This window comes from Megascapheus bottae, chromosome X (assembly GCF_031878675.1).
Source record: "Megascapheus bottae isolate mThoBot1 chromosome X, mThoBot2.hap1, whole genome shotgun sequence".
Lineage (NCBI taxonomy): Eukaryota > Metazoa > Chordata > Mammalia > Rodentia > Geomyidae > Megascapheus > Megascapheus bottae.
The window spans coordinates 56,374,099-56,385,053 of NC_143547.1; the positions used below are offsets into that span (position 1 = coordinate 56,374,099).

At 39.0% G+C, this 10,955-nt stretch overlaps 1 protein-coding gene across 1 annotated transcript; it reads right to left on the reverse strand.

The window, feature by feature from the left end:
- Positions 1-1,579: 1,579 nt before the first annotated feature.
- LOC150041133 (ubiquitin-conjugating enzyme E2 2-like) lies at positions 1,580-2,287 on the reverse strand. Its single transcript, XM_090326967.1, has one exon. It carries the CDS (start codon positions 2,262-2,264, stop codon positions 1,593-1,595), a length of 672 nt encoding a protein of 223 aa, XP_090183093.1. The 5' UTR covers positions 2,265-2,287; the 3' UTR covers positions 1,580-1,592.
- Positions 2,288-10,955: the final 8,668 nt, after the last annotated feature.

The window sequence follows — 10,955 nt, forward strand, 5'->3', positions numbered from 1 at the left end:
AACAATAAAAGAATAAAAGCTGAAAGTAAGGCTGTAATTCAAGTGGGAGTACAAGCCTTGAACAAAAAGAAATCTAAAGGACAGTGCTTAGTCCTTCAGTTCAAGCCTCAGTACCAGCACAAAAACAGAAATAAAAATTATGGAGCAATATTTCATTACCATTAAGTTTTCTCCCAGCTATTTCTTTTACTCATGCCTAACCTCTTCCCTACCATGACAGTACCCACACACTGAGTTCAAGCCTCGGTACCAGCACAAAACAAAATAAAAACAGTAAAAGGAATATTCTATTACTGTGAAGACTTGTCTCAAGCTAGTCCTTATAGTCATGCCTCTTTCACTACTATAGATAGCAGTGTCCAGGCCCTGAGTTCAAGCCCCAGGATTGGCATACATGCAGAAAAAAAAAGAGGGAGTCCTTTACAAACATTGCAGGTAATAAATAAACTCCATGTTTATCTTTACATTCTTACCTCATCTTTCCTTAAGTGTTGTAAGGTCCAGAGAAATTCCCGTTAAAAAAATTCTCGCTAGGGGCCGGGAGTTTGGCCTAGTGGTTAAAGTGCTTGCCTAGCATGCATGAAGACCCGGGTTCGATTCCTCGGTACCACATACATAGAAAAAAGGCGGAAGTGGTGCTGAGGCTCAAGTGGTAGAGCTCTAGCCTTGAGAAAGTCCAAGGACAGTGCTCAGGCCCTGAGCTCAAGCCCAGGACTGGCAAAAAAAAAATTCTCACTAAGTTTTGTTGGCTCACACCTTGATATCCACCACTCAGGTAGCTGATATCTGATGATGTAGTCCCAAGAGAGATCTGGAGGAAAGAGTGAGGGACTCTTGTTCCCTGTTAACCACCCAAAAGCCAGAAATGAAGCTGGGGTTTATGGAAAAATCCATGCAAGACCCATAAGGCACTGAGTTCAAGCCTAAGTACTGACAATACATACATACATACATACATACATACATACATACATACATACATACATACATACTTTCAGAAACAGGGTGTGTTACCACAGGCATGTAATCTCAATCCTTGGATGGTGCAGTCAAGAGGTTCTCTTGTTGGAAGCCAACCTAGTTTATTCAGTGAGACTTTTTCCAAATAGTTTTCCCCTCCCCAGAGGTCAGCAGAACTGTTCTTTAAAGACACAACGGTATTGCTTTGTTTACCAAACCAGTAATTTTTAGCAAACAATACATAAAAGCTCATGTATGTTATACTTTACCATGCATACACCCTGCTATGCTTGCCCATTTTAACCAACCCCCCATTTGTTTTCATCCCACAGCTTATGTTCCCCACAATTTCCACCCTCCCTTTCACCCCATTCCCTATTTTGTCCTCCATCATCTCCTTCCATCCATCCCTCTACATTAGTCTCTATATGAAAGGGTGAGGTGGGCCCAGAAAGCTGGGGGAGTAATTAATAGTAATAATAAAAAAGAAAAAATATTAATATAATATTTAAAATAAAACAAAAATAATAACCAATTATTTGAAGTATAAGTTTTATTTTAAAAAGAACTAAACAACTGCCCAACATGGGTCATTATTCATGCTGTTATAACAAAGGAATTCTAGTTCAATATCACATGGCATATTTCTCAGTCCACTCTCTAGCAGCCATGTCATACTTTCTCTTGTTAGTACGGAAGATCTGCGCCACTTCAGGAACACAAGGATTTTCCAGGTTGGGATCGCACAGCAAGGAGCAGATGGACAGCAGTATCTTGGAGATTGTCAGCACAGGTGACCACTCGGAACCCAGAATGTCTAGACAGATGTTCTTGTCTTTGCTGATGTTCGGATGGTAAATTTCCGTGGTGAATGCGACCTTGGGTGGGTCGAATGGGTAATCAGGCGGTAACTTGATGGAGAGGAAAAAGATTCCTCCTTCATATGGGGTACCCTGAGGCCCAATGATGGTGGCTTGCCAGTTGAACAAATCATCCTCCACCAGGCCTGCAGAGCACAGGGCTGGAGGGTTGCGAGACAATTCGATGAGCTCTCGCTTAATGCGATTCACAGTAATACTTTGAATCTTTGAAGTAGACCCCAGTACCTGAGAAACAGGCTCAGCTATTGTCGGATTCTCAGAAGAATCATTGTCGCCAGAGGACATCTGTGGCTCTGGATTGCTTTCGGGATGCTCCTCTGAAATCTCCACTGCATCATCCAGAGGTGGCTGGGCCTGGATCAAGCTCTCGTTCTGTAGCGAGTCAGTGCTGACGGGATCACCAGAAATTTCTTCCTGAGGCATTTCGCCACGGTCCTGGACCCCCGAGGTTGACATTTAGGGCCAGATCAGGACCTTTCTGGAAGCTCTGATGGCGATTAGTCTAGAAACAGAGGCTTGACAGGAGCCACCGGTGGCCGGTTGCCGTTGGCAGTTGCCAGCGGTTGCGAATGGTCACACGGTGTTTGCGTAATAATGGAAGCAATGTGGGGGTGGCGTGGAGGCAATGTGAGGTCACGTGGGGTGACGTTGGAGACGTAAGGGGTCACGTAGGGTGGCGTGGAAATGGCGTAAGGTTACGAGCGGTGATGTGACAGGAAGTGTGTGAGTTAGTTACGGGGTCACATGGTGAGTAAAGTGGGGATAATGTGGGGTTGCGTGCCATAATCTAGAAAGTACTGTGAGGGCAACGTAAGGCATCCTGTGATCACTTCGATCATGTATGATGTAGCATGGAGTACGTTAGGGTCACGTGGGCTCACGTGAAGGTTAGTATGTGAACTGATTGGGGTCGTGGTAGACCGATCGGAAATGGTGCGTAGCTGTAGCAGTTGTGCTAACATCCCATGGGCTGCCTCATGGAGCGTGGGGGACATAATGAAACTGGTGTAGAATGGCAAGATGAGTCAGATCTTAGAGTTCCCCTTCTCACTGTTCTATCCCATTCATCATGAAACCGAAAGATGACACAATAAGTCAAATTATAAGATTCCTATTGTCACCTCCATAGCTCGGCTCTGGCCCGGGTTACAGGATTTCCAAATCACGCAGCATTGAGAAAGCCGAGAATTAGTCTTTTAAACACCAAACACATTTTTTTCTTTGTTTTCCAAAACTTATCAGTACAATTAGACTTACTTCCTGGAATTCTGGATGGCTGAAACATTTCTTGGGAATTGCAGAACTTGCTAAGCAAGCTTTTTGCAAAACCTGCTTGAACAACCAACAGTTCTAGGGCCAGGGGTCTTTTTCCTTGGGCATTATTCCATCAGGCTTTAGGCCTAAGGACATAACCTATTTCAACATCTCATGTGACTTTTTGTCTTAATCTAAATTCTATGTTTAAAACACATGCATTGAGTCCACTGCATGAGTATTTCCTTAAGAGTGACATCCTCATGTATAAAAACCTTTAAGAAGTTTCTTTTGTTGTTGTTGGTTTTGGGGTTTTTTGTTTGTTTGTTTTTAAATCTGGTCTGTCGTGGCACTTGAACTCTAGTCCTGTGCATTGTTCCTGAGCTCCTCAGCTTAGGGTTCAGCCCTACCCCTTGAGGTACATTTCCACTTCAAGTTTTCTAGAGATTACTTGGAGATAAGAGTCTCAGGGCTAACTTTGAACTGCGATGTTCAGATATCAGCCTTCTGAGTAGCTACGATTACAGGTGAAAGCCACCGTGCCGTGTTGTTTAATTTTTTTAATTTTATTTTTTATTGTCGGGATAATGTATAGAGGGTTTACAGTTACACTCGACAGGTAGTAGGCTCATTACTTTTCACACAATGATACTCCTTCTCATGCTTTTCCCCATTTTCTACCCACCCGCTCCCAATCATGTTTTGATAGCATTCGTGTGCCAGTAGTGGGAGTTGAACTTGGCCTGGCTTCTGTCCCTTAGTGTTATCACTTAAGGATATTGCTGTACTACTTGAGTCATACCTCCACTTCCAGCTTTTTGGTGGTTAATTGGAGATAAGAGTGTCATGAACTCAAAATGGAACTAAAATATTACTTGAGTAAAATTATTAATGTGAAATATTTTTCAAATTTTCTTTTTCTCTATCCTCTCCTCTATGTTACTCCCACCTTCTGATTCACTATCCTCCTGTTCTTCCTTTCCATTCTCGTTTGTGTCCTGAGGCTGCTATAATCAAGTATCACAGAGTGGCGGCTTAGAAAAACAGCAATTTTTTTGCGGTAAGTGTATACATAGCTAAAAGTTTGAAACCACGTTTAGGGCACAGGAACACTGACTTACCAAAGGCTCTAGTTCTGTTAGTTCTGGGTACTCCTCTTTCCTCTAATTGTGGTTGTATCATTTCACATTTCTTTATACTCACTTGCAATTCTTTCTTTCTTTCCTTTCTCTCTCTTTCTTTCTTTCTTTCTTTCTTTCTTTCTTTCTTTCTCTCCCTTTCTCTCTTTCTTTCTCCTTCCCTCCCTCCCTTTCTTTCTCCTTCCCTCCCTCCCTCCCTCCCTCCCTTCTTCCTTCCTTTCTTTCCTTCTTTCTTTCCTTCCTTCCCTTCCTCCCTCCCTCCCTTCTTCCTTCCTTTCTTTCCTTCCTTCCTTCCTTCCTTCCTTCCTTCCTTCCTTCCTTCCTTCCTTCCTTCCTTCCTTCCTTCCTCTCTCTCTCTCTCTCTCTTTCTTTCTTTCTTTCTCTCTCTCTGTCTTTCTTTCTTTCTTTCTCTCTTTCTTTCTTCCTTCCTTCCCTCCTTCCCTCCTTCTTTCCTTCCTTCCTTCCTTCCTTCCTTCCTTCTGTGGCTCATGGGGTTGGAATTCTGCCTGGGCCCTGACCCTGACCTCTTCAGCTCAAGGGTAGCAGCCTACCCTTAAGCCAAGCCCCACTTCCCGTTTTCTAGAGGTTAATTAGAGATAAGAGTCTCAGGTTCTTTTGTGCCCAGGCTGGCTTTGAACCTTGATACTCATATCTCAGCCTCCTGAGTAGCTAGGATTACAGGTGTGAAACACCACGCCAGGCTTCTCTTGTAATTCTTTACAGACTGTATTCCCTTGCTTATCCAAATCAAATAAGGTCATTAATCTTAGGATTTAATGGGTACTCTATTCTTAGTTTAGTCTCATCTGGATTATGTCTGCAAAGTTTCTAGTTCTGGATCAACATAAATTTTAGGGGAACAGAACACTGTTGATTCTAGTGCACTTTGCCCTCTACCTTCCAAAATTCTCAGTTGTTCCATATGTAAAATACATTCTCTGTGTTCCAATAATCTATATCAGTGCCACTCCATCCCAATATTAATTCAAATTCTAAAATTGTATCTGAAAAACAATGTAAAACATCCAAATGACATCATTTAACTCATCTAAATCTTGTATTGATTAGGTTTGGTGTAATTCACTCTGGAACACAATACTTTCTATACTTTTACGAGATAAGAAAAGAAACTATCTGCTACCTGTCTATACTATAGACACATGATTTACAAAAGAGAGAAAAGATTGAGGAGATAAAGGAATGAAGTAATAAACAACTTTGAAACCCAGAGAGAAAAATTAATTAATTTATTTATTTATTCATTTTATGCAGTCCTGAGCTTGAGCTCAGGGCCTGAGCACTGACCTTGGACTTTCTCAAGGCTAGAGCTTTCGAGCCTCATCACCACTTCCAGCTTTTCTCTGTGTATATGGTACCAAGGAATCGAGCCAGGGTCTTTGTGCATACTAGGCAAGCACTCTACCACTAGGCCAAACTTCTGGCCACTATTTTTTTTAATTTATATCATTGGAAAAAGAAACTGCTGTGGCTCAATCTATATTGTGTGTCCCCAAATGCCCCACCAATCTTTGTGTCTGTCATCCTTTGATGGCCTTTTGCTATATTGGCTGTGTTCTTAAATTCTTTATTCAGTTCTCTTGTAAGAAGTACATATTTGTGCTAGTATGCTTCTATTGGTCAGTTTACTTCCTGTCAAATCCCTGAATCTGACAACCTGCTTTCATTTTCTTTTGTCCCTGAGACCTTTAGTCCAAGATTGCAAAGCTTATGTGTTACAATATGGTAAAAAAAAAAAGCCCTTTGCCCTTTATCAATTTTCAATGTTTGTCAAGACTATCCTTGTTTTAACACAATTTTGTTCTCTACTGAGCATTTTGAGATCAGCTCATCTGTATTCTGGTATTTCACTGAGATATTTAATTGCCTCTATGAGTTGAATGCCTAACCTCTTCAGTGCAAGTTTGTGCAACTACATACAGATGATCTTCCATTCTATGATGGAATTCAGTCAGGACCCTCACAATACAATTATTTTCCAAAAGCTTTTCCTCTGAACAGTGCACTGGATGGAGATCAAGTTTCAAAGCATGAGTCTTTTGGTGATAATTCAGATCAAAATTATAGCATTAATATCTAAATGATTAATTCAGTAGTGAAGCTATCAGATCTCTGGTTTATTATTGCTACATTTTCATTACCTTTCATTTATATGTTCCTATTTTCTATTTTGTTTAGTCTTGGTAAATTGCATATATTTAGAAATTTGTTTTTCCTAGGTCATCCAATTTGTTGTCATGGAATTGTTCATAGTAGTGTTGCACGATCCTTAGCATTTGGTATGCACATATATGTTTGTATGTGGTGTGTGCAGTATCCTCTTTTCATTTTGATTATATATTTATTTTAATTTTCTTAGATTTGAAAAAGCTTTCTCAAACTTTTTATGAGGATAACTATGTGTTCATTTCCAACTCCCTAGTACTGTCTCAAAACGGATGGTAATTCTAAGACATTACCATTACCCACTAGTCTCAATAATGTCTTTTGGGCATGCAGGGTAAGTAAAATTTTACCTTATATTTGCTTTAAATTGAGCCCAGTAGATGTTCAGTTCATTGGTTCATGGGGTACTGGATTTTACCACACAGCACTAGAAAAAAAAAGTGATCTTTAAATTTGTTCTGTAATAATTTCTTACTCAATACTAGCAAAGTCCTGGCATTGGTTACATGACCTATGTCAAATAATAAAACTGTAAACCAAGAGCAACTCTGAAAGGATTGTAGAAGTTATTGTCACCAGAGACTTGAAATATTAAAGGATGGTGATTCCTATCATGTCAGTACACAGCTTGCATATGTATTTTTCATAGAAAATAGATGTTGGAGAGTGACAAAAAATATTTTTTGAGTTTAACCTCAGGTTGACTTCAGTTGAAGCTGCTGTGAACAAATATGAATACATTGCATTAGCTAATTGATATGACATTTGACAACTAGTATGAAGGTAAATGATACGCCATATGTTTTTTCCCCTCCATTCATGTTAATAAAGGTCTACCAGAATCACTTATTTTCACATCTGATGACTATAAATAAACCTTTAGTAACATATCTCAGGGTTATATCAAATTTCTTGAGTTTCTCAAGGCTAACACTCTACCCTTGAGCCACAGCACCACTTCTGACTTTTTCTATGTATGTGAAACCAAGAAATCAAACACAGGGCTTTATGTATGCCAGACAAGCACTCTACCAATAGGCCATGCTCCTGGTCCCACTATCTTTGCTTTGTCCATGAAACTTTATCTCTTCTACTAACAATAGAACTGAAAAAATTTCATCTGTTTACCTAGATCTTATGAATTCTATCTCAGATGAGAATTATAGCATTGATTCTCCAAGATGGCAAATATTTTTTGTTCCACATATTTTACTGTAATTAATAGAAGGATTACATTATATTCACCAGATAGAAGGTGCATTACTTCACAAACATTGATACCCTTTTTCATGACATGGTCCCCATTTCCCTCCCCCCACCCACACCCCTCATTTTGTTTTGCCCCCTTACCTATCCTATTTCAAATAACCAAATTAGTATATATATAATATATCAGATAACAAGATGAAATATTGTAACACTACGAGATAAGCAAGGTACAGCTAAAGAGATGAGAGGTAACATAGTACATTAAGGACAGAAATCACTCATTATATGGCTTTTGTTTCTATATCCTGGAGGTCCTTTCATTTAGCGTCATATTATACGGCCTTATGTATTTAGGTTTTGTTCTATTGTAAATCTCTGCTAGGAGAGCCCAAGGTTTCTACTGATTATGACAAATGAGGGAAACCATTGAGCCTATGTTCCTTTGAGTCTGGCTTACTTCACTTATTATGAATTTTTTCTAAGTCTTTCCATTTCCTTACAAATGGGGCGATGTCGTTCTTTCTGACAGCAGCATAGAATTCCATTGAGTATAAATAACACATCTTGTTGATCCACTCATCAACTGAGGGGCATCTGGGTTGGTTCCGTATCTTTGCTATGGTTAATAGTGCTGCAATGAACGAATATGGCAATTCTTGTATGGTGGATGCTTTCATAATCATGTAAGCCTTGTAAAATTTCTGTCTCCTCTCTCTCTCTCTCTCTCTCTCTCTCTCTCTCTCTCTCTCTCTCTCTCTCTCTCTCACACACACACACACACACACACACACACACACATACACACACACAACTTTTTATCTAAAAAATATACAAGTTTTAATGTGAAGAAAATACAACAAATTTTATAGTTAAATAATTAAAATTCAAATTTATATTAATATTAGAAAATGAATATACACTAAAAATTGACATTCATCCTATGGGTAGTTCTAGCCTGGAGGGGCTAAAGAATATGACACTCTTATCTCCAATTAACAACTAGAAAAATGGAAGGGGCACTGTGGTTCAAGGGATAGGGCATTAGCTTTCAGCTCAGTAACAATATCCAGGCCATAGGGAAGAGAGCTGATGTGCTCAGGGACAGAGCCCAGGCCAGAGTCCATACCCCATGGCCAACAAAAATTTAAGAAAACACTTTGAAAATGCATAATAAATATAATTTTTATTAAAACAGCACCTTTTCTTTTATTATCTATGACTGTTTTTGGATATAATAACAACTACATACTTATTTAAAAAACTGGCTCAGAAAGAATAAAACGTTTATGATTTGTCCTTTCAACAACAACAACAACAAAATGCCAGTTGATACTTTAGAGGATAGTTTTCAATGAGTGGCTTCTTATCCAGAAAAAAAATAGTATTAACAAGGAATACAATATAAAGGGAATATTTTCTGAATGAAAGACACTAGTAATAAAGTCCAGAAATCTACATTTTTCTTATTTTAACAAACAGATCATACATAATATACTGTCTTAATATTTTTAAATTTATTTGTTGTAAAGGTTATGTACAGAGGGGTTACTGTTACATAAATCATGTAATGAGTATGTTTCTTTTTGAACATTCACCTGTTTCCTCAATGTCTCTCAATTTTTCTCCTCCTGCCCGCCCCCACAATTTGTATAGTTTATTTTCAACACATTGTCTTGTTAATATCACATATATTCTTTGAAATATAGCTCTCTGTATTTTTAGATTATATTTATAACTGAATTTCTATATTTTATGCACATATATATATATATATATATATATATATATATATATATAGAGAGAGAGAGAGAGAGAGAGAGACGAAAACTTTCTTATTTCTCATCCAGACTAGCAGTTGGCATGTTGTGTAGTGTTTCTGTTAATTCCACCCCAATACAAATGGAATAGCCTGGTATTTGTTCTTCAATACTTAGCTTATTTATTTGACATAATGTCCACCAAGTTCACAAAAATTGTCAAGGGTGGTAGATTTCTTTTTTAAAATAGTTCTGTTATTTTCATTGTATATTTGTATATTCATAATGCACATTCAGTTTATTTCTACTTCTTCCCTTTTGTCAATACAGCAGTACTAAAATGGACATGGTCATTTGTTAGGTGTCGGGAGCAAGAGTGGAATCAAACTGTACTTTGATTTGCATCAGATAATTGCTTGATTGTCTTATTGCTTTTTGGCCTTCTCCTGTTCAATTGATCTGAGATTTACCATATGAATGTAACCCCCAACAGTTCCCTGATTAACCATCTGGATGTAACACCTGGCAGTGCCCTGGTCTCAAGAAGGGATATAAACTTTGAGTTAAGAATAAACGCGGCGGCAGTTTTTGCTTGGGCTGCAGACCTCCTGGACCCGATGTGTTTGTCTCTCTTCTAATTTTTCCAGTCCCTGCCCCTTATTTCAGGAACCCCAATTTGCTGCCGGGAGGTCCCGGCATCTGGCGCCCGAACAGGGACTTTGCTTTGCCCGGGGTTGGCTCAAAATTGCAGTTTTCAGATCAGAGAGTCCTACAAAAGGCCACGTTTCTCCAATTAGAGCAACAAGGTGGTCGACACAGAAATAGTCTCTAAGCATGAGCTTACCTAGAACCTGGAAAAGGCCAAAGTTACATCTGAATAAGGATTGCTGTTCTTCTCCAATGGGCTAGCTGGAAGTTACAAGAGCAAGCTGAAATAGCAATTAAGCAATTACTTTGGTAGTCCTGATTTTCCTTTAGTTGTTCATAACTCTTATATGGTGGTAGATCCAAGCAATTAAAACATGTATGGCTTCTTGGTAACCATGTGTCTTTGCCAACTTTTTCAATACAAAACTTTTGTATTGTTTATATTGTTCATTATATGGATGACATCTTGTTGGCTTGTTCTGACCCTATCGTCGTACGACAAGCCTTTGGACAACTAAAGCAAGATCTGAGCCTCTTTGGCCTTATAATAGCAGCTGAAAAGGTTCAGGAACACCCCCCTTTTACATATCTAGGCCATATATTAGGCCCACACTATTTTAAAAGCCAAAAAATACAATTAAAAACTTCACACTTAAGAACTCTTCATGATTTTCAGCAATTCTTAGGAGATATAAATTGGCTTCGGCCTTATCTAAAGCTCTCCACAGGAGAGTTAAAACCCCTCTTTGATCTCTTAAAAGGAGATACCAACCCTACATCCTTGCGCGAATTAAATCCTGACGCCAGGAGGGCCATCCAAATTGTAGAAAAGGCAATTTCCCAGCAACAAATGACCTATTGTGACTATTCTAAACCCTGGGGAGTTTACATTTTAGCTACTTCTCACTCCCCAACTGCTGTAT